The sequence below is a fragment of the Loa loa genome (genome assembly GCF_000183805.2).
Source record: "Loa loa unplaced genomic scaffold supercont3.37, whole genome shotgun sequence".
Taxonomy (NCBI): Eukaryota; Metazoa; Nematoda; class Chromadorea; order Rhabditida; family Onchocercidae; genus Loa; species Loa loa.
The window spans coordinates 355,352-378,534 of NW_018108217.1; the positions used below are offsets into that span (position 1 = coordinate 355,352).

The 23,183-nt window shown below is 35.0% G+C and overlaps 5 protein-coding genes across 5 annotated transcripts in view; 3 read left to right on the plus strand and 2 right to left on the minus strand.

Moving 5' to 3' along the window:
* The window catches only part of LOAG_17063 (immunoglobulin I-set domain-containing protein), a gene marked incomplete at its 5' end in the record, with an annotated part of 12,613 nt that extends 6,256 nt beyond the window's left edge, over positions 1-6,357 (plus strand). Inside the window, 15 exons of the mRNA XM_020449724.1 lie at positions 158-345; positions 422-516; positions 813-986; positions 1,061-1,308; positions 1,690-1,828; positions 1,985-2,160; positions 2,354-2,486; positions 2,655-2,800; positions 3,135-3,267; positions 3,487-3,692; positions 3,989-4,123; positions 4,236-4,326; positions 4,577-4,803; positions 5,122-5,338; positions 5,664-6,357. Coding sequence (XP_020306718.1) covers positions 158-345; positions 422-516; positions 813-986; positions 1,061-1,308; positions 1,690-1,828; positions 1,985-2,160; positions 2,354-2,486; positions 2,655-2,800; positions 3,135-3,267; positions 3,487-3,692; positions 3,989-4,123; positions 4,236-4,326; positions 4,577-4,803; positions 5,122-5,338; positions 5,664-5,989 — 2,634 coding nt within the window. The 3' untranslated portion in view covers positions 5,990-6,357. The remainder of the gene's footprint in view (positions 1-157; positions 346-421; positions 517-812; positions 987-1,060; positions 1,309-1,689; positions 1,829-1,984; positions 2,161-2,353; positions 2,487-2,654; positions 2,801-3,134; positions 3,268-3,486; positions 3,693-3,988; positions 4,124-4,235; positions 4,327-4,576; positions 4,804-5,121; positions 5,339-5,663) is intronic.
* A 556-nt stretch (positions 6,358-6,913) lies between these two features.
* Positions 6,914-10,558, minus strand: LOAG_03063 (hypothetical protein). The gene is made up of 6 exons (XM_020446203.1): positions 10,432-10,558; positions 8,930-9,153; positions 8,592-8,719; positions 8,137-8,236; positions 7,774-7,985; positions 6,914-7,526 (listed from the first exon to the last, which is right to left on the minus strand). The coding sequence occupies exons 1-6, from the start codon at positions 10,461-10,463 to the stop codon at positions 7,356-7,358; spliced, it is 867 nt and encodes a 288-aa protein (XP_020303424.1). The 5' UTR covers positions 10,464-10,558; the 3' UTR covers positions 6,914-7,355.
* Positions 10,559-12,678: 2,120 nt separating this feature from the next.
* On the plus strand, positions 12,679-16,274 carry LOAG_03064 (phosphatidate cytidylyltransferase). Its single transcript, XM_003138601.2, has 11 exons — positions 12,679-12,845; positions 13,228-13,314; positions 13,540-13,636; positions 13,712-13,888; positions 14,250-14,369; positions 14,612-14,694; positions 14,788-14,944; positions 15,266-15,366; positions 15,479-15,653; positions 15,730-15,833; positions 16,038-16,274. Exons 1-11 carry the CDS (start codon positions 12,694-12,696, stop codon positions 16,153-16,155), a joined length of 1,371 nt encoding a protein of 456 aa, XP_003138649.1. The 5' UTR covers positions 12,679-12,693; the 3' UTR covers positions 16,156-16,274.
* A 2,949-nt stretch (positions 16,275-19,223) lies between these two features.
* LOAG_03065 (hypothetical protein) lies at positions 19,224-19,649 on the minus strand (the record flags this gene model as incomplete). The annotated part of the gene is made up of 2 exons (XM_003138602.1): positions 19,224-19,413; positions 19,465-19,649. 2 exons carry the CDS (start codon positions 19,647-19,649, stop codon positions 19,224-19,226), a joined length of 375 nt encoding a protein of 124 aa, XP_003138650.1.
* A 229-nt stretch (positions 19,650-19,878) lies between these two features.
* Positions 19,879-21,657, plus strand: LOAG_03066 (hypothetical protein). Its single transcript, XM_003138603.2, has 5 exons — positions 19,879-20,126; positions 20,297-20,494; positions 20,655-20,784; positions 20,977-21,180; positions 21,449-21,657. Exons 1-5 carry the CDS (start codon positions 19,905-19,907, stop codon positions 21,613-21,615), a joined length of 921 nt encoding a protein of 306 aa, XP_003138651.1. The 5' UTR covers positions 19,879-19,904; the 3' UTR covers positions 21,616-21,657.
* The last annotated feature ends 1,526 nt before the right edge of the window (positions 21,658-23,183 follow it).

Sequence of the window (23,183 nt, forward strand, 5' to 3'; positions counted from 1 at the left end):
AACATGGGATAATGGGGATAATGGTAGTTCTGGAGATGGCTTCAGAGACCACTTTATTGATAAAAATAGTTTTGAAAGTTGATGTTGAATATTGCTTAAAGGCAGCAAGCTAGGTCGCATTAGCAAACCAAGATATGATATTGTTATTTTGTTACAGGTTCATAATGTAACTTCACCGCATACTGAATATGGCCTTTTACCAGACACTGAATACACAGTCTATTTACAAAGTCACGGAACTACTGGTGACAGTTTGATGTCGACTGCTCAGATTTTCTTCACACATCCTTTAGTATCATCATTTTGTCCACATGGAGAACCATTATATGATCCTAATGGACACAGGTATTTCTTGATTCCTGAATTGCTTGCTTTTCTAACTCTTGAAATGAATCTTTCTGACGGATGTCAACTCTTCCAGGTATTATTGTGGTGCTGGCGTAAGGGACTGTCCACCTGGTTATGACTGTGTGGTAGCCGGGACTTCCGAAACTGACACATTCTGCTGTTCCAAACGTTAGTTTATCTTTCCATACCTTGGTATACCAACTAAAATCTCTAAAATAGGAAAAGGATTTCAATTTTGTTCGGTGGAACTGTAACTGTATGAAGCAATTGTTGAAATTTGGCTGAAATATGAATTGATAATCCTTAATATATATCAGTTCATAAAAATATTTCATTGGGTACTTAGTTCGTCCTACCTCATATTTTTATCGTTAATGTTATCCTAGAGAATTGCAGTAACTGTTATTCAAGCTTTCTAACTGATAATCAGCACATAGAAGGTTATGATTGGTGTTTATTTTTAGCCTTAAATATTAGTTTTGCAAAAGACTGCTGTCAACAACGGGGTGTTTCAACAACTTGTTTGTCCATGTGTTCTAACAATACCGCATTAACACCGGAGTGTTCGGAATATGGCGACGTATGGGTTCAGTGCACTTCTGAAGGACATGACCATACAAGATGTTGTGTAGAATCCGGTTATTCTTTAAAATCAATTTTCGATTTGTAATTTTAACATTTGCTAGTGTTCTTTATACAAAGGGTTTTACAGGTATACCGGATGAATGCATTTCGGCATGCAGACATCCGTTCACTCTTAAGAGAGATTGCATAGAATATACTCCAATGCTGGCTAAATGCTATTCGTGGCTTACAACAAATCTTCCAAGTGTCGTTGCAAATTTAGAAGTCACCTCCAGAAATTCGTCTTCAGTTCTGTTTTCGTGGGATATACCACCTCAGCGACCTGCAGATGTCTATCAAGTAACACTCGAGAAGGGCACCAGTGTATTCAAGCAGGTTAGATTTCAACAATCTCAATTTGTTCCATTAAATTTTAAGGACATGGGGAAGGTTTGTCAATTTTCTGTATGTGATATCGATAAACCCCTAACCATTTAAATTCATCAAGTGGTCCGGTCAGAAAATCCATCAGTCCTTCCAGCGATGATGTAGTTGCATGTATGACAAAAACGTATGCATCTCACGTAAAAAACCCATGATATCAGTCGTGAAACATTATGTTTAATCCTCCAAATAGCTCGAAATATAATTAATTTGGATTGCTCAATTCCAGTCGGCCAACACGTGATTTTATTTTCCCGAAAATATATTTCATTGCACAGAAGTTAAGGATTGCAATACTTTGTACTTTTTTCAGTTTTCGTTTGCATCATTTAGGTTAATGTTACAACGAATTCTGCTCGTATTGACGATCTCGAAATAAATACAAATTATACGGCCTTTGTGACAGCATTTAATAAGTATGGTTCAAGTCCTCCATCATTCAAAATTTCATTTGAAACGCTACCTCCTAATGGTAAATGTTTTGAGGAATTTATATCGAGATGTTTTTCTTTTCAAACAAGCACTATGAAGATGTCTTCATAGATGTCTTCATTTCAAAAAAAGATACGAAATTTTGGATAAATCCAATTAATGCCCACTGTCTGTTTTTGTATAAAATTTTGTTTAGAGCATATGGACAGACCGGTACCACCATTTGGATTGCATATTGTGTGGAATCATGGACGACGTATAAATATTACATGGAATTGGAGTTCAGTTCGTTACAACGGACGAAGGATTACTCACCCTGTAACGTACATGGTTAATTATGTCTCGACTGGAAATGCATCTGTTTGGAATTCGGTACTACTTTCACACATTTCTGCATCTCTATTCTAGGTATTGGTACTGAATCTGTGTGTACTATGTAAAATCTTTCTATCAATTTTTTTTTTTTTTTTTGTATTTAAGGGAACAAAGAATTAGAATTGATTATAATGATAACGAAGAGTGGGGATTTTTGTATCCCCTTCTTTATTAACTATTATATTTTCAGGTTAAAACGCAAAATATGTGGTATGTGATGGAAAATCTAACGATGAATTCTCTTTATGAAGTATATGTATATGTAAGTGATGGCAAGTTGCAGAGCAGTAGTTCATCAGTTGTAACCATGCTTGCCGCTCCAGGTATCTTCATTTCTTAGGTTGATATCACGGTATCACTTTGATCTAAAGCAATGTTTAAACCAGCTAAAAGTATTAGAACCATTACTTGGGAAATTTCAGAAATTTTGGAATCGTGCACAAAATCAAATTTCTTTCTTTCCTCCAGAAATACATAAGCAATGAATTTAGATGAATATTCCTTACCGGAGCCGCAGATCACAGTTACACCAGAGAATGCTAATCGAACTTATCGTGTAAATGAGCAAATTGGGGTTAAATGTACTGTCCACAGTGAACGAATTCTTAATTTGGACTTGTTAATTGGAAAGACATTGGTAATTAACATACTGTTTCTTTCTTAAACAAATTCCTCTTCACATCAACCAGTGTTAAAAGGTACATGCTACGATGCTAGAAGATTTCATTTTGCTATGTCCTCAACCATAAATGAGACATATTTTACACACTGGACAATTAGAATTTTTATAAAAAAATTACTGCCGCTAAAAAATGAACCTGTTTAAGCTAAGTAATTAAGGATTATCCAAGTGTGATCCAAAAGTAGTTCTTGAGAAAAAGTTAAGTAATTAGGTCATTTATTGAATATGCATTCATTTGAAATCCCTAAAATATATTCGAAGTAAATTAAAACATGCGTTCAATTTGTAGATACACAGTGAACCATCAAAGATGACTGTCGAAACATTTGTAAATGTGGATGAAAACAATAACCTCATAACATGCACGGTTATGGACACCGATGGCCGTCAAAATCGTGCTCAAATGCATATCTTTGTACAGTGTACGTTTTAAATATCCAAGAATTTTCGAATGTTAAAAAATTTTTAAACAAAAAAAAACATCTAGAACTGATCCAGTGAAGGTATCGTTTTTACTAAATGATACATTTCACATCATTTTACGCAACGTATGTTACCTACCATTTTCATATATTTCTCTGATTATGAGATTATTAGACAAAAAACATTACTGAACGAACGATTCCGTCTATTTTTTACAGTTGGACCCATAGTAAATATGGTAACGGAACAGATCTATGCCTATGATGATTTATCAGCTGAAATCCAGTGTATCGTACAAGGTTATCCAGAACCTATACTAGAATGGCATTATCGAAAATCACCAAATGCAGTAGGTACGGAACGCCTAAACGACCCGGTTCTTGTGAAGATGACAGCTATGAATCAGTACCTGCACACTCTTCTTGTATGTTCTGTTTGAAACATTTTTTTTTCCTGATAAAACCAGATATCTTCGATGAGGATGTGGGAAAGCGAGTGCGGGGAAAGACAAAATATAATTTAACAGAAGTTTTCCACCTGTACGGACTCGAAGTTTCTACTTTAAGTGTTCCTTCTTCCTACTGATTTCATTATAGATATTGAATGAACTATTTGTTCCGTTCAGTCGATCCTTTGTGCAAGTATTCTATGGTTTGCTTGTCTCCTTATCCTTGCTGGTCACCAGATTAGTATTTTGAAAAGACACATTCTGTTTTTTAGATAAAAAATGTAACGGGTCGAAATGGAATATACTCTTGTAAAGCAATTGGTGCAGATGGTATTGAAGTTACAAAAGGTGCCGAACTGAATATTGCTAAAGCTGCCTTACCATTGACACCTCGTTTTATATTGCAGGTATCTTTACGTATTATTTATTGTACAGTTATAATACAGTTTGTAATACAATTCATGATTTACTGCTTGTCGAAATGCAAAATACTATTCTGAAGTGGGAAGTCTGTTGCAGTGTTGTGTCGAAGCAAAAATATCCGAAAAGTGCTTGGGTGTCTGTTCAGTGAATCCAGAAATTGATGGTGATTGTTCAGCTTTTTCAGAAGGTTTCTTTTTTCGTTTCTTCACTGTAAATTGCTGATTTATGTAGAAATTGAAAATTATTTCCGTAACATGACTGATTATTTGCTGTGGCGTTTTTATGTAGAGATCGTACTTGTCCAGTTCCGAATATCTTTGCACGTCAATTCTGTTGTATGGCGAAGAATGATAGAAGACCTTCATTTTTTTTTGTAGAAATGATGTAAAAATGTAGAAATGATACAAGACTGAATATTTTATTCAAAAGAGTTATAGATTTACTGCGGTGTGCAAACGATGGTCGAGATCATCGATCGTGTTGCATGAGAGCACGCATTCCGTCAGATTGTCTAAGTATGTGCAGCGGTGGCAAGGTTTCGAACAGTGCGTTATGTTCAATATTTGCACCAAGAGCTGTAGCCTGCATGATTAGGGGGCATGAACGAGCCCCCTTACCTCCGACACTACTTCGTTATGAAAGCGTTTCTCCTGATTCAGTCAAGGTTATTTCCATTCTCTGCATTGTATGGGGCCGTACTTGTCCAATTCCTGAATATCCGTGCATCTTCTTAATTCCAAATCGATTTAGTCGTCAAATTACACTTCAGGATGACTTGTAGATAAGTATAGTTAAAAGCAGTTGATTTCAGTAAATTTCCAGTTAACCCCGCCTCGTTGTCATCTTAATTTGTCACTGAAACATGAATTATACCACATTAGTCGTCATTACAGCGCACTTAAACAAACATTCTCTTCCTCTTTGTCTCTTTTACCTGTTGTGATTAACATTATTCCCGAATCCTATAATGTTAGATTTTCAGATATCCTGGACTGAAACAGAAGCTGATCCATATAAAGTATATGCTATATATTACCGTCAGGAAAACAGCGACGGCAACTTTACAGTTGTGAAAACTAGCAATACGGAAGTTGTCATAGATGGCCTCGACCCTAATACAAATTACGACCTTGCACTAGTCTCTGCGAATGCTCTCGGCCATTCACCATTTTTGGAAACGAAGATTGTCAATACTTTCGGTAAAGTTCATTGCGTCGTCAATTTTTAGTTAGTGATGTGCTCGAATTTTCATGAATTTTGAATCGGAGATTTCGTGCTTTTAGAATTTATGAAAGTTGAACTCAGAAAATAGTATTACATACTCCTCATCTTTAGATGAAAGGATTTGGTCTCTTCCTTAAAAGATGATGTTTGATGGGTTGAAATTGCTGATTAACTTGCAGACAACGACTTGAGCTTCCACGTGTTTTTCATTTCGGTAACACTAAATGTACTGAACTAAAAATTTGCAATTTTGCGGATAATATCGGTGAAATTACGCTTAATGAACTTAATACATTTCAGGTCCAACACGAAGTCATACATTCATTTCGGCATTCTTCTTTGCATTTCTGGTCGCTGCAGCAGCATCATTTGTTGTGTATACGATACGGACAAATGCATGGTTAAGGGTAGTCCAGAAACTTCATCGCAGTCAACCACTTTCAGACCGAGACCCGTCGGTAGCTTTTGAAAACCCAGGTTACGGTACCGAAGTGCAGATTCGAGGATTGGCACATTCGGATCCAGTCGCAGCTACTGAATGGCAAAATGCTGATCTCGAAGTGGCGGATAATCTGCCCACAGAAGCTAACAATGGCATGAGGTACGCGAAGCTGAATTCCTCCTAGGGATCCCTTCTGGACTGAATTCGATCAGTGCTCCCACTAATTTTGCTCATTTTTCCCCCGATATTTCGATTGCTCCGTAACATCGAAATAGTCTCCATGTTATGATACATTTTCGGTATTTTCGCAAACCAAAGACGACGACGCAACGTACATTAAAATGTTGCGTCTATTTTACGGAGCTTATTTTCTTAATATTATTGTCGGTGCACATGATTGTGGTTCTTCAGTAATGCCGGAGGAAAAATTAAAGTTTTTGCGACAATGTTACGCTTCCCTCCTTTCTTTTCCTCTCCCATCTTCCCCCTTAAATATCATAAAACTACTTAAATTCATTCATAGAACGGGTTAATCATTTATTCTCGCATTGTTTACTCTAGATGTTTACTGTATAAACATAGTTCTGCTTTTTTTTTCTGGTTGGATGCCCTCACCAGGATACATTTGTGTCGTAAGAGAAATGGCTTGTTTCATTTCTTTATAATATATAAAATACATCTAACGTTCATTATGGCGTTGACCCTTTAATTTGGTATGTGTATTACTTCCTTCTCTTCCCATTTTAGAATATCTCTAAAATTCCGTTCCAGGAGATGAAGTTAAATGATAAGAACTCTCCTTGATGTATGATTCATGGATAGTACTGAAGCATTCAATAAGTACATTGTGAAATTACTACACCTCCTCTTGAGGATGTATGAAATTGGCTTCCTGAAAATTTTCGGAGAGGGTTAACTTGATTCAACAAAACCGCTGACATTTACATATTACTCTTGGAACAAAGAACTGATCTGGAAATATAAAGTTGCGACATACTGCTTCTTTTGAAAAGCATGAGTTAGACGGTCGTAATTACATGAGTGTGGAATGAACTGACTGCGTTGTGCATATGTCGTTTGCCATATATGGTTAGAAATGTTCTTTTTTAAATACAGTCGGCATTTCAAAAAGATATTTTGAAACCAATTTGAAGTTTCATAAAATAAATATGTATAAAGAAGCGATCACAGTTGGTTCTCAATACATAGATAACGAATGAAAGAAAGTAACCGAAAGCAGGAGATCTGGAGTACTTTCACTCGATATGTGTTAGCTTCTCAAGAACATCAGTTATATTTCTGAGAACCAAATAGTGGTGTAATAGATACGGATCCAAAAATTACTCTTCTGTAACTACTACGATAGTCTGAGGAACACATATATTATATGTAAGGTGAAACATCGACTGTCTCGTACCTTCAACAACAGTAAAGGAAATAATGGATCTGAACCTTTCATATAGTGGATTTGTACGGACGTTTAATTTATGTAAACCATTTCTTTCTGCAAACTGGGTCCACAGTCATGGAAGTATTTGGGAATCAGATTCTTAGCTTTCTCTACGCCTTCTTAGATGTTCATCGGCAGAACTGGGTTCCTGAAGCTTGCACTGCTCATTTGTATCCATGGCGGTCTCATCATATATACCATCAGTGTCACTGGTGTTAGTCTCATCATCTTTTCCGTATTTTTTGGACAGCTCCTTGAAATCGCGTAATGCCTTCAAAAAAAGGAAGAGTTAATTAACTGAAATAAATAGATACTAACATCCTGAATGTTATTGTCGTAATCATAAGGACTGTCCCATTAGTTAATATCATATGTTCTCTTGTAATTGACGGTTGTGTGCTAAATATAACCGTACTAAAAAAGCCGACGGAGCTATCTGCAAATCAGTCACCTGTCCAGTTAATTCAGTAACAAAAAATGATCCGGAAGTTTTTTCTTTTAAAACAAAGAAAGTAAACCTCTTCAAGGTCCCGCAAATATTGCTCTGTTTTTCCATCCTGTTGGTCAGGACACTGCTTTAGTGATTCCTTATTTTTTGTTTCCTTTGACAAATTTTGCTTCGTTCCGCCAGTTGCCTCAGCAGAAATTGTGTTCAGCTGTTCTAAGATCTTTTCCATTGCCATTTCAGTTTGCCTTAAACGTTCCTGAAGCCCCTTCAGTTTTCGTTTACCTGAAAATCGGCATGTATGTAACCTTTGGATGTCTGAGAAATATTTCATACTGAATTGCCCCTAATTAATTATCATTTTCCTCTTGAAATAATTTAATGCAGACTCTTCAATAGAATTTTACGAAAAAAGGGACGCAAAATAAATTTATACCAATGCCGCCAGTACGTCCATCATTTCGATTATAGTCTTCGTCTGATTCACTTTCCGTCGATGAATAATCATGCCGCTTAATTCGTCGTTTCTTTTTTGACTGAATTTTTTCAAAAATATTGAAAAATAGGAACCAAACACGATGTTTCTGATATACGAGGACAGCACAGAATCAGGAGAGTGGGAAAGAGAATAATTCATTCTTTATCAATGAATCTCAATTATTGTGATGAATGATAATATCTGGGTTTTAACTGTTGTCCGAACCGAAAATTACGTAACTCGAGGATTTATTAATACAAGTTATATATACTACCTGGGAATTTTACGTGTATTACTAATTATTTCTGCAGCCATAAAAAATCCAACGAATCATACTGATCTAATTAGGAGACCACTGCATTACTCAAAAAACATATTATTCCACAAGTTATTTGTATTATATGAAGAGTTACCTTAACTAGGGTATAAATAAGGAATGCGACGACACCAACTGTATAAATTGGAAGCATCCACGCAAACATTCCTTTGGATGAGGAAGGTGGTGTAGTCATCTCCGGTTGACTTGCTGCCATTCGCATGCCTGTGGATGAAAAAGAAAAGAATTAGTGATATTTTCTGAAAGACCCAAATCTTTTCTACTGAACAATGAATGGTTGATTAATATATTCACCATGAAAATGTTTTTCTTTTTTCTGTTTTTATCCAAATGAACCATAATGAGGATTTACCCACTCTAAAACTGCTTTGAAACTAGATAAACAACAAGGATGAAGATAATTGTGAAATACACCTGGATGCAAGTCAGGACGAGATCGTGGCGAACTCATCGCCGGATGAATCGGTGGTCGATTTGTTACTGTTTTGCGTGCAGGTGGAGTCCGGAAAAATGAAGATATTAGTGGATGAAGCATACTCGGATAAAGCATTGCAAAACACATAATTATTACTCCGATAACAACTCCAAGCTTCCATCCTGAAAGTGGCGACTCTTCTTCCGAATAAGTTCGCCGTCTCCTGGAAATATATTACCTTAACTTCATTAGATTTTAAGACTATAATCCATTATGGCAATTGTTATTTCAAGCAAATGTCTTTGATCATATATATCGCAACTCGTAGCAACCTCACGTCTAATGAGTGACCACTTTTTTTCATCAATCCAGTATCTCAAATACCCTCAATCTCGAATTCGCAATATCTTCAGGTCATCGAAAATATGAAACCGTTTTGAAAAACTGCGACCAACAATCAGGATGGAAGGGATGAAATATGTATTTGCAAATTCGCTCTTTATCCTGTCTAATATTGATTAAAGATGCGTAAAATGGGGTGACTTCTCTCCAAGCTTGGATGACAAGCGCTCATAAAATGTGAATTTTTAGCCGTTGGGTAATATCTGTTTGAGGGACGAAACGAAAAAACCAATTCATGTAATTACAAATAATGTAAACCTGCTTAATTAATTAACAAAAATTGATTCCGTAATCTAAACTGTCCGGCAAACATAGCTGCTTTCTAAAAAGACCGAATCTCGATTCACGATCCCCTAATCATATGTCCGAAACAAAATTGTACTTATTAATGTTAACCGTTATCTATCACAATATCACACCTTCAATTTTAATTTTCCTTCAGTCCAAATTTAGCCATAAAGAACGCAAGCATAAGACTTAACATCAAAACGTATTATCAAAAGTTGATACTGTTGATTCGCTTGTTATAATTACAACAAATATTAGCTCGACAAAAAACTAAGTTTATTCGAAAAAGCACATTTGTATCAATGAAGGTTAGGTAGAAAGTCAGGTAAAAGGACATCAAATTTTCCAAAGAGCAATGTCACGTAAATATCCAAGCGAGGTGGGGATTTTTTTTTTTTTTGGAGCTGGAGACTTCCTTGACTTTCTCTTCCAATGAAATTGATAGAATTCCATAAACGGTATCTCATAATAAAATTAGCAGTAGCACGAATTTCTCTGTCACACCTGTCACACCAACGAATCAAATCTTTTTCTTTGCATATGTTTTCATTTCGTCATAACAATTACACTCATTTCAAATGTTCTCTAAAAGATGTATTATTTTCTCGATATTATTTCTAAAGTTTCCCTTTAGTACAAAGAGAAGGAGAGGAAATTTCATGATTATAACTCTTACAGTTTAATCTGTGAGAAGAAAGAAAGAAATGTGAAGAAAAAAGGAATTAGAAAGAGTTAAGATTTTAGGAAATTAGTTTAAGAATGAATACCATAAGTGACTTGACAAAATATAATAATCAATAAAATGGCAAACCTTCTGGAGTGAAATGATGCTTCCGCTGACATCCGAGACTATTTCTGGATAACAAGCAGCCAAGAGAAATAAAAAGCCTTCCTCAGCTTTCTTCTACGACATCACCTAGACCCACTCGTCTTACACGATAAAATGTTATCAAATTCTCCATTCTCTCCTCTTCTTTCTACCCCTCTCTCTCTCTCCATTCAGTTTCTTGCAGTATTATTTATTCTACCAACTGTTTTAGCAACTTCAAATTCATGCATTTGTCTTCCTCTTCACTTTACTTCTTTTCCTTTTTGTTCCTGTTGTTTTCTTTGATACTATCAAACATCTAGTAGAGGACATCTGCCCACTCGATGGCCAACCTTCTGAATCAGGCTCGTATGATGGACGGTCCCGTTTAATCGACCCATAGACATTTACTGACCATTTAGCTTGAAATATTCAATGCAACCTGTCTTCTCCACTTCCTTGAAACTTTTACTACTTCCTCCATACATCCTACTGCTGCATCATTAGGAAATTTCCAGGATGTATTATATAATGTATGGTAGAGATTCTCCATGTAAAACATATACTTGAGACAATAAACTTCAGATGAACACATCAACCGGATTTGTATCAACCCATAACCAGGATTGATTAGTCCGAGTGTAAAACCGCTCTTCATGAAAGACAAAGCATATTATGATATTAGTTTTACATCGATAAGGTACTTATTCCGGACAGATTATTGGCTAACTGTCTGATGAAATCGATAAAAGCCTCCGTTTTTAAGAAACAGAACCATGGCTTCCGGTTACCTCCTTATTTCGAGATCGCCCATTATTCTGTAAAATGTGATTCGAACGCTGCTTTGTTCAAATTCTGTGTCAAGGACAAATATTGCTCTCTCCATTCTCCTCTCATCCTCATTTCCACTTTTGTTTTCCATGCGGAAATTTCTCCACAAATAAAAGCTAATAAAGCAATAGGAGTTGACTTATTCACTGATTGCTTTTGACATCCTCATTGCCTAATTTTCCAGATTTAGGAATTTAGCTACCAGTTGTTTACAATTTGTTATCTTCATCAATATTTGTTGGTCAGACGTGTTGCGATTGTTGTAAATATCCAGAGTTATCTAGAAGTGAAGTTTCGCGTGTCCTCATATTTTAGTTTCAAGGCAAAGCCTTTTCCTCCTCCGTGAACATGGACTCTTTTCCTGGCTAAGGAAAAGAATGCCTTAACCAAATGTTTTACGTTATAAATCACGCCACCATAGGGAGGAATGAGAAGATTATTTAGGCGCAATTAGACGAGCGAAAAGTTCGTTGCGAGCGCATTTATTCAAGGCACAAAAAAGTGTGTCAAATTTAGCACTTCCTTCTGTATAGAAATTTCATTTCTGATTTCGAATGTATAAAAACTTTGTTGTGTTTTCAAGATTTTTCTTTTTTTTTCATCCCGTCAATTTTCTCATCTTCTATTAATTCAGCGTGATGATCGGGATTACCCTCATGTGATGACAGCATGAGATGATACTTTAGCTGGAGAGATAGGAAGCATCGCCTCCGTGACGTCATTATATTAAGGATCCTTGCTTTGATCACATAAGGATAAAAGCAGCATGAAAATCAGACGTCATGGCATCTCGTTTAAATCATCATGGCTTTCCCTGACTGTTATACAGCCCATCGTTTCCTCATGTATATATCCTTACTCCTGACTTTTCGCATATATATACCATCTGTCAACCCTCATGCAAGCAGTGTGACCTGGCTTTGTAGGAAACTGAATTCGTTAAGTGGATGCGGGATAATTGAAACAAATTAGCCTTACTTGATTCTTATATATTCATATTATTGGTAGACTTTGTAAACACACATAATTACACCTATAAGTAACTAATTAGTGAGTTTTTATGTTCGTCATAATGTTGAAAGGCAGATTTTCAGGAGAATAAATTCAAGCCAAATTTCACTTTTTATAGTGTTGATCTATGTATCAATGTCCTGGGATAAATCCCTTCGGCACGACTACAGTAAACCGGAACAAACTAGCCCAGCTCGGCCAGGGCATCCCATTAATTTAACTGCAGATAATATGGGAACGTAAAAATCGTCGGGTTTTGTGAGGAGTTCAGGCGTATTTCACGGGCAATTTTAAAACTGCGTGTATTTCACGGATAATTCTTTCATTTATTGACTTTTCTTGTAAAATTTGATTTGTGGGTTGTCTTCGTAGTGAGTTAGGAGTAGTTGAATAATTCGTCCTCATTTTTTCCAGGTGGACATTATGGAAGAGGAATCCCTCCGTCAACGAAAAGCGGGATCAACAGATGCTAGAAGTCATCCTAGCAGTGGTGATGCATCGTTTATCCTACAGAAAACGGATGTTCGGACAATGTCAGACGAAAGTGATGCGGATGGCCTCATTGATGGTGAAAGGTAAGAGATATGTAGCTGTCTTTGTCGATTTTAGTTTCAAATACTGCGTGCTCTGTTTGAAATCTTTATTTAGAAATCTTCGCTGTGCAAACAATCGCTGTCAGTACTATACTTCGCCAGTATTTACTCTTTACAATGCGTAGTCCTCCTGAAAGAAGTTCGTGATGTCAGCCGTATGATTCCCTTAGTAATTTCAAGAATTGTTTGTTTGTTGAAAATCTCATCTTTAAATTCAATTATTTACAGCATTAAAGCTACAGAAAAGTAAGTTTTTCTCTCGTTAAGATGATGCAGTGTTGACGTTGTGTTTTATTAACTCTGTTGTGCTTTGTGAAATTGCATTTTCTTCACTTGCATTTAAAAGAAATGTAATCTTTTATAGAATTTCACAGCTAACGAAGGATTTGCCGCAGGGTTCCGATCATTTGGGAGCATTTATTGATCCTGTTCTTTCACCCTTACCACCAAGGTATATCGTTAATAGGTCAACTAACTTTAAGATTATTCCACTTTTTCACCGAAAAAGGTGAGCTACCTACGGTCTGCAGTTTTGGTAGCTTTGAAGAATCTCATGCAAGACATTACCTGATTAAGGCTGTCCATCACTGAGAAGCTTATCTACTAAATGACCAGACTGTCGGAGTGATTGAAAAAAATGTAATGTTTTATTGCTTATTTTATTGCTTACTTCCAGATGGCGAAATTGGGTTGTGCGCGGTATTTTTTCAGTCATTATGGTTTCTCTATTCTCTGTAATCATCAAAATGGGAGCTACATGGCTTATGGCTTTGGTAAAATTTGCTTTTTAGTAAACTTCAAAAAGTACTGTTACTGGAGGGCTTATTGAATTGTGAGAGATGGTTTAGGTATTTGTCATACAATTTTGGTGCTTCCATGAAATCATTACTATTGGTCTGGCAGTGTATCGTCTTTATTCGTTACCATGGTTCCGCGCGCTTTCATGGTATTTTCTGCTATCATCAAATTACTTTTTCTTTGGTGAAAGCCTAATCGACTATTGGGGTATTTTGCTGAGAAAAGATGTACGTATTTTTATATTTAATCCTTTTTAGGAGTACTTTTGCAGGAGAACTCTTCTGTATTTACTTTTAAAGCTTATTCTTTACAAATCTTTGTTTTTCAGTTCATTCTGTTGCTTTCAGTGTCTGATTTCGCACGGGTGAACTTTTGGACTTGAACTCCATTAGTTTTAGCTGCGTGTGCTCTCGCAACAGTAGTATGAAATGAAACATTTCGGTATAGAGTCAACCCATAGACTCGGTTGTGCATAAATCATTATCAATACACTGTATGGAAACACATAGCTTATTGTCCGCACTAGTTACCCTCATTTCCGGAAATTATCTTTTCTTTAATGTTTGCTGCACTATGCATAGTTTTCAGCAGTTTTTACATTTCTTGGTGGCACATCATCGTTTGATTAGCTTCGCTCTATACTGTACAGGTTTCGTGTGGTTTGTTTTGTCATTGCGAAAAGGTTACTATCTGCGGCAATTCTCACTAGTAAGTTTTAGTCGTATAAAAGCTATAAAAAATAAATGCTTTTTATGGGTTTCTTGATTGGTCTTATTTTTCCTTCTGATCTTTTTTCTTCCAAATTGATTTTTGTTCAAAACTGTGAACTATCGAATGTGTTCCAGATTAAAAGATGTTGCATTACTCAAGAGATTTTAAATTTGTTATCAAGTAGTTAGTTTTAGCTTTAAATCTTCGTGACTTATGTGACTGTTCTGCTTCCCTTTCAGTTCGCTTGGTCGCATGTAACGCTGTTATTGATTGTCTCACAATCATTCCTCATTATCCAGAATATTTTTCAAGGACTTATATGGTTAGTTTATGTCCTGCAAACTTTATGTTAATTATCGTTCTTTGCATTTGTGAATCACTTATGGTTTATGATAGGTCCGTAAAATTATTTTAGGTTTCTTGTTCCGGTTTCAATGGTGATTTGCTGTGATGTCATGTCCTACGTATTCGGTTTCTTCTTTGGAAAAACACCTCTAATAAAGTTATCTCCGAAAAAAACATGGGAGGGTTTCATTGGCGGTGGTATCAGCACTGTTGTATTCGGCTTAATTGTAAGTAACATGAGACGGTGTAAGTTAACGGGGAGTTTTGAAATGCTATTACCGAGACTGTCAATCATTCTTTCACTGCAGTTCATCTCCCAATGTATGACTGTAAAATGAACTACTCTGGCTCAGTTTCGTTGTCTATTTTTTTGATGTATACATTGGGAGATATACTTACCATCCCAGTGGTATGATATGCTGTCAGTGTAATTGTTTCACAGTCAAAATCAGTTAGTTTCCTTTTGAATTTTTTAATTTGTATTTGTAAGATTACGATTAATAAAACAACTGGTGAGACCCCATTTATATACATTTGTTATATTCCAGCTTTCTTATTGCCTTCTTCATCATCCGTTTTTTGTATGCCCATTGGAAGATTATACAGTGGAAAATTACAACTGTACCGTTCCGCCGTCATTTGTTCTAAGGTTTGCTGTAGACTTAGAATAGCACAAACTATAGTCATTGCTTTGGATAGAACCAACTGTAATCATTACTTTGTCTAGCACAAATTATAATCATTCGATGTTTCTTTTTTAGAGAATTTAATATCGGACGACCTCTTTCTATCATCTTACGATTGATGCAAAAGCCCCCAACATTTCAAGTCTATCCTTTCTTACTTCATACGATTGTAATGGGCCTGTTTGCTTCCATATTAGGTCCATTTGGTGGATTCTTTGCAAGTGGATTCAAACGAGCTTTCAAAATCAAGGCATTGCTTTTTAAAAATTCTTGATACATTCGATTCTATTATTCATCGGTGGAATTAATGGTGGTACGTTTTGCAGGATTTTGGTGATGTCATTCCTGGACATGGTGGTCTGATGGATCGCTTTGACTGTCAGCTTCTTATGGGAACGTTTGTGAATGTTTATATTCACACCTTTATCAAGTTAGTGTCCTTATAAGTTAAATTGTTTTCTTTTCTTTTCTTACAGTTATATTCATCAAAAAAATGCAAAAGGAAGTTTAGAGCGTGTAAATTCTTGCAGCTTATTTGCAAATTTCTTACAAGGTTTTAGAAGAAAGTAAAAATTTCAAATTTTACAGATGGAACACAACGCGCTAATCATGTTTTTTGTTTTTTCATTTTCAGAGTCCCCAATCCATCAAAGCTTTTGCAACAGATTTTTTGGCTTCCAGTGGATGAACAACTTCACATATTTCAGTCTTTGCGTGAACATCTTTTTCATGAAGGATTGCTTGATGCTTGATTTGAGCTCGATATTAAAAATGGATCTGTTCGACTTTTTCTTTTTAAATTATTGTAGCTTTTGAATTTCTCTCTGCATGACGCGTATTCTGGAGAAATGAAATGCCAATGACAGTAAAGTATGACAAAAAAATTTATGGCTTCAGTTGCAAACATTTCTGAAGCACGATTTTGACATCTTGGAATTTGGCAACGACTCTAAGTGATTGTGTCATAATGTTGATAGAGCAGGAATACTTAAAAATAAAAGAAGTGAACTGTGTCATCAGAGTAATTAAGCAGTGATCATTTTGCTTTTGACTTTACAGATGTATATTCTATTTGTATATTGCATATGCTGGGCAGTTATAAAATAATATGTAACGTATTTATATATTGCATATGCTGGGCAGTAATAAAATAATATGTTTTATTACTACCTACAACCTGAAACAGTGATCTAATAGATGTGCCATCGTTTCAGGCCGAAGATATAAGTTAATTTGTAACATTTTATTGTTTTCTTGTCTTACTGTAGATAATTGTTCTTGCCATATCGTTCGCTTCAAAATATTTCTTTTTAAAAAGTTTTAACTGGGTCCAAGTTACCTTTTTTCATTTCTACTATTTTCAAAAGATACTGTATGCCTGTTGTCTTCGTCCCAATTACACTTGAACAATCGTGGAGTGAATGATGATGGCTGTCTTTTTCATTTTTTGGTTTACCAAAAAGGAGCTTAGCAAGAAAAATGTGTATTATATATAAATCTTTCTGATGGTTGTTACTTTGAGTTGTTGCATTTTCTATCCATTGAATAAAAATAACTTATTTTCAATGTTTTTTTCAGTCTTTATTTAAATGGTTTAACATGCATTACCCGCACAGTTCGTAGCTTTGTACACTTAAAAATTTGTTGGTATTTAAAAGTGTTTGTTGTTCTGGAAATGTTACCGGTTTTGTAGGTGGAATATTTTTTTTGATAATGATGTGGATTTAACCTTGTTCCGATAATCCCCCGGAGTCAAATCATTAAGTGGAAAGCTGTTTGCATCTGAAATAGGTCTTTTCCAAGACAAAAAACTTTTTTCGAAATTCTATTGTGTTGAATTAATTTGTGATCAGATCGCATCAGTTCATAAGCTCTTTTTTAATTTAGTCTCATAATGCTGAACGTTTGCTTGCATGTTCTAAATGTTACTGTAATGTTTTTTCGTGTCGTGTTATATTTGTAATGGATTTAATGAAGTTTTATAATAATTTGTAGACATTTGCGGTGGATTAATGCTATATTGTCGGTAATAACTTGATTATAACTAAGTGAAACAGTCAGAAATTCGTTTCTCGTAATTTTATGTTGATCCACTTGTGCAAAGGATATACTCAGTCGAAAAAGTAGCAGTAAATAGAATGCTTACAGGATGATTAAGATTCTTCCCTTATAGGTTGGGTCAGAATAGCGCTTAAATCACCTAATCTATTATTGTTTAAAGACATTTTAGATCTTCTCAGAGAAATTCTTAGGTTTTTTTTTTTTGTTTTTTTTGTAAAAATATTTTAAAACATGCTATTAAACCAGCTTAAAGTCTCACGTGCTAATTTCTGCTTTCCATATGAGAATATTCGCATGCGTCATAAAATCTTGGATTCTATAGACAAGTTCCGGTTGTTTACAACAGATAGTTTTCTTTAAACACATTAAACGATATAGACGATGATGAGTGCATCAATAAATATTAAATGAAGGTAGATGATGACATAAGTCATGTCTATCTTACTCAAATTGAAGTGCTAACAATCATCTATGCCAGGTTTATGAAGTGGAATTTGTATGTTTAGTTAATGTTTGTTTCTCTTGATTTACATTATTAGACCAATTTTTCTGTTATTATTTTCAGCAGATTGTTGTTTCTCTCCTAAAAATACCAGTTTAAATGTTGTTTTTCACTTCATTCAACGCCTTCCTTCCTGCTACAGTATACATTTCTTCTTATAGCTCAAACCAATTACTTATTTTTGACAAAGATTTTTTCTTTTCTTTTCCATGCTCTCATAATTTCACTCTGAGTAACATTCGTTGAAACAATTAATTAATAGTATGGGTGATAATGCTAGATATAATTGTACAGTGTGATAAGATCAATATATTGAGTTACTTTAAAGGTTGCACATATCTGACGTATTAATGATCAACAAATATTAATGATTCAATTTAAACTAACAAAATTTTCGAAGAAATTTTACGTGAAAAATACAAAGTTTACTGTTCACTTTGATTTACCGTCTTTGAGATGACGCGATCGAACATACTTTTTTTTGTGATCTGATGCTGTGAATTTCATTTGGGTCATCTCAGAAAATTTTCATTTCCACATTATTACTGATTGCTTGACTTTTTTGTAAAAATTTTTTTTAGAGTCAAATTTATCATCATACATTTAAATTAAGCCGGAAATTTATCATTTGAAAAGATTGAAAATTGTTGTATTTCATTTCTTCCATGTGTGATTTGTTTAAATATTGAACAACCACATAAGTTCACAGAACAAAGTACAAAGGCAAAGGATGTACGAAAATTATATCTTGTAAATGTCTTCCTTTGTTTCCTTGATTCTTCCGCAAATTATGTCACTCTAAAGACTATTAGGCTAATTTAATGGCTTAAATGTATTATATTTGTTTCATTGCATTTCTAATCCTTTGCTTTGATGACAAATAATACTGTTGAAAAATCTTTGCATTTTCAATGTTGCAGTTGTTTTTGCCTGATTATTTCCCCTTATTTCACGATAATAAATATGATACGTAATAAAAGAAAATTTAAGAATTTTTATAGGTCATTAAAATTTGTGTTCTAAATTTTTTTTGTTGAAATTGGCGGAGTTCAGTGATTTTTTTTTTTTTTTGCATCAAAGTAAGGGTTAGAAAACATCTACATTGTCTGAGAACGGAAGATTGATATCTATAAATGACGAATATTTGTAAACTGAGGTCCAAATCTATCGAACTGTGAATTTTCTATTTGTTATAACTGGAACACTTCTTCACAGATATCTCCTTGTTGCGTAGAGAAGCTTGATGAGATTTTAAGCCTAACAAGATTTCAAGCTATGCTGACAGTCAATATGCCTCCTCCGATAGGATCTCCCATCCCAGATAGGTTTGAACTGAAGGTTTAGACAAAGTGTCCATAGGAAAGATGGGCTCACTAGCCCTCCGGTGACCGTCTTAGGAGAAGGACTACTCTGATCCCAAAACCGAGGAGATAGAGCTTGTTTAACCCTATAAGGCCATCTATCTCAGAGTATGGTACTCCAATTAAACCGTCCTCACCTTAAGAAAATCTTCCGCACGGACTGGAAAGATACACTCACTTTTGCAAAAGTTCGTAACGACAGGCGTGGGACAAAACAGGTAATAGGGTGCATTGAAAGCGGCAGACCCAACCCTGTATGCAGGCGATTCAGGATATTGGTCACAGTCATGCTTGGCAATCCCGTATTGGTCTTTTTAGCCATCAGTGTATCAAGTTTGGGTAAAGCCCTTCACATATTTTCGTTTGCGAAGCCTAGTCAGACGGCAGTAACTGTGATAATTGTGTGATCACAGATTATTTTTTGCCGATGATAATTACGAGAGGTTGAACCTATACCACTACCCAAACGATGAGTTTCTACCATAATTATATGAGTATTTAGGATTACGATTCTAACCAAATTTGAATTTCAGAATTATAAAGTTTTATTCTTTAGATTTTACACTACGAAAACGACATGTCGATATCAGACAGTGTAAATTATGAGATTTTGAGGAATTTTATTGCTGGTGGTGTTGGTGGTATATTCTGCGTTGCTACGGGGCATCCTTTTGATACCGTGAAGGTACGGTTACAGACGATGCCAAAACTGCTACCTGGTACTCGACCATTATATACAGGAGCATTAGATTGCACCAGGCAAATCATTGTCAGGGAAGGATTTTTCGCTTTATATAAGGTCTGTTTTGTTTGTTGATCCTGAGGCTGGATATTTGGTGATATTCATAAGATACCGGAGTATAAAACTGTCGTAACATCTTAGTAAGATATTTGCAAGTTTATCTTCTTCAGTTTATAAGATTTTCGATTTTCGATTATTACTTTCATATTTTGCCAATTAAATTTTAGGGTATGAGTGCTCCTATTATTGGAGTTACGCCTTTATTTGCCGTTTATTTTGGCAGCTGTTCGTTTGGTAAATGGTTGCAGCAAACATCTCCGGGTCAAGAGATGACATTCGTTCAAAATCTGTTTTCGGGTGGCCTAGCTGGCGTTTTCACTACTGTGATCATGGTACCTGGTGAACGTATCAAGTGTTTGTTACAGGTTGCATTATTTTACATTGAGGGAAGTTTACGAGTAGGAATTAAGCTTCCTTCAGACTTTATTTTCAATCTTATCGATTCCATTTATCTTATGACGAGATGATATGGTTTCGAGTTTCAATGAAACTTTCAGTTTTCCAATATAATGGAGTTGATTTCAGGTCCAGCAGGCGGGTTCTACAAATCCATCTTCAGAACATTACACCGGATCAATTGATGTCTTTCGGAAATTATACAAGCAAGGTGGTATAAGAAGCATTTACAGAGGTGCAATGGCAACTTTACTTAGAGGTCAGAGGTTGAAATTTTCACATTCACAAAATAGTGCACTTTTTACATCGGACTTATCACTTATGTCTTTTCGTTTCCCGGGCTGCTTAATAATGATAGTGTTGGATTTTCTATTCCTATAATGTTGGTAGCCATTAATGGTTGTTATTTCTTTTCAAAAATTTTCGTACTAATAAATGGTTATTGTTGCAGACATTCCAGCTAGTGGCATTTATTTAGCTACCTATGAACATCTCAAAAAAATTTTTGCGGGTGACAATGCAACCAGAAATTTGAGTCCATTGTCAACATTACTGGCGGGTGGTTTAGCAGGTATTGCTAATTGGTCTGTATGTATTCCACCAGATGTATTAAAATCGCGTTTACAAACAGCACCAGAAGGGAAATATCCAGAAGGTACCATAATTTCTTATTTCTTCTTGGATGTAAAACTGAGGATTAACTTTTATAATTTCTTGCTTTTTTTCTTGAAAGATGACCTCTAGGGATTAGTAAGAGTTTTCTTATTTTAAAGTTGATGACAAATGAACATTTTATAATCGACCAACAGTTAATGAAGAAATTTCGATTTGATGCACTTTTGTCAATAATTTCTGTTCCATTATCATCAACCTAACTGTTTGCGTCTGACTGTTACTATTAATTTCAATATTTTCTTTTCCAGGAATACGTGGCGTATTCAAAGAGATAATGCATGAAGAAGGTCCAAAAGCGTTATTCAGAGGTTTTACGCCGGTAATGTTACGTGCCTTTCCAGCAAATGCTGCATGTTTTCTGGGATTCGAGTTAGGCCTAAGTTTTTTCAATTTCATGGAAACGAAATCTAGTTAATTTGCTTGTAAAAACATTGCAGGAGCATCCTCTTTATATACATGCATATATTTTCTTCTTTGCATATATAATTCCAAAGATGAAACCATGAATTACCACTACTCACTTTGAGTAATAATTGAAATCTCTTTCCGTATTTCGCATTTCGATATTTTTGGAAGTTTTTTGCTGCCGAAGAAGATGCTTTTCAATCATTATTTGTACTCGACATGTAAATAACGTTATTCATGCTAAGCTGCTTGCCTAGACTTGGCTAAAGCTAAAGGAAACCAGTAATTTGAGTTTGATATTTTATTTCTGAAGTATTTCACTCTCTTTACTCATATCAATATTCCACTGTTTTGATATATACGCTTTTTTTGAATAGCACTTTTTTTGCTGAAAGATGATATCTAATTTATGTCCAGTAGTGTAAATACAGTGGAAAAAAAAGGGAACTGTCTTTAAAAAAGATATTATTTTGACCTTAAACCTTAAATAATTTACCCTAATTCGATCCACTTATTTAACTCCACTTTAAATGGCAAACCATTCCTTCTTCTATCATTCAGTTTAAAGTTATGTGTTGCAGTTAGACAAGTACTTATCTCAAAGTAGGGAGGTTGAGTTGTCCTTTCTGTTCTGAAAATCCGTCTAATAATTCCTCTGCTTTCCTCTTCTATCTTCTGTCCCATCTATGTTCTGTCTAAATGATAATAAACTTAGTTTGCTAAAAAAAATATTTGTAACGGTTTTATCACAATATGCCATTTCATTAATATATAGCATCTCGTATCAACTTGAGGTGTTTTCATGACATGCCCAGTTGAAATTTGAAGATTCTATGATGAATTTCAAAAATTTAGCAGTGATTCAATAAAACTGGAAAGAATTTATGGTCAACGAAAAATCCCCCTATAAAATTAGCTTTGTGTAAGACCAAAATTATAAACTTTGTTGGAGACGAAGTTAGGTGAAATTGTTGACAAACTTCCATGGAATACTAGGAGTGCTGAAGAAGAGAAGCCAAAGCATTAAGAGCTTATTATTTCGCAAATGTTCAGATGGATTTGACCTTGGGTTTTGTGTAAACTTCCGATCTTTTGTGTCAGTTTGAAAAGTTCACTGTAATAACTTTGTATTTATCGTTACGGTTCCCTTGTGCAATATATTTTTGAAGTACCGTGGCTTTTATATATAATTGATATCGGAATAATATCGTTGTTCATGACACAACAAATTTGTCATCATCGATAGCTTATGTCATTTTACAACAGCATTTTCTAGACCTTAATTTTGTTTCCTCAAACTCTGTTTATTTCCGATATGATGGTTTTACCTCATTACTAATACCTTGATAATGAACCGGTAAACCTATATTGCTTATATATTTCCGGCACTTATCATCATTATAATGTCCAACATTATTGCATTCACGTAATCGTTCTCAATGAAAACAGTTACCTGAATTATTCCAGGTCGAATTAATTCAAACTTATTAGTAAATGACATTTTAGCAGTCTAGATTAGCTCTAATCGTCATCCAAATCGTATTTTGATAATATTGGATCAACACTTGAAATTACGAC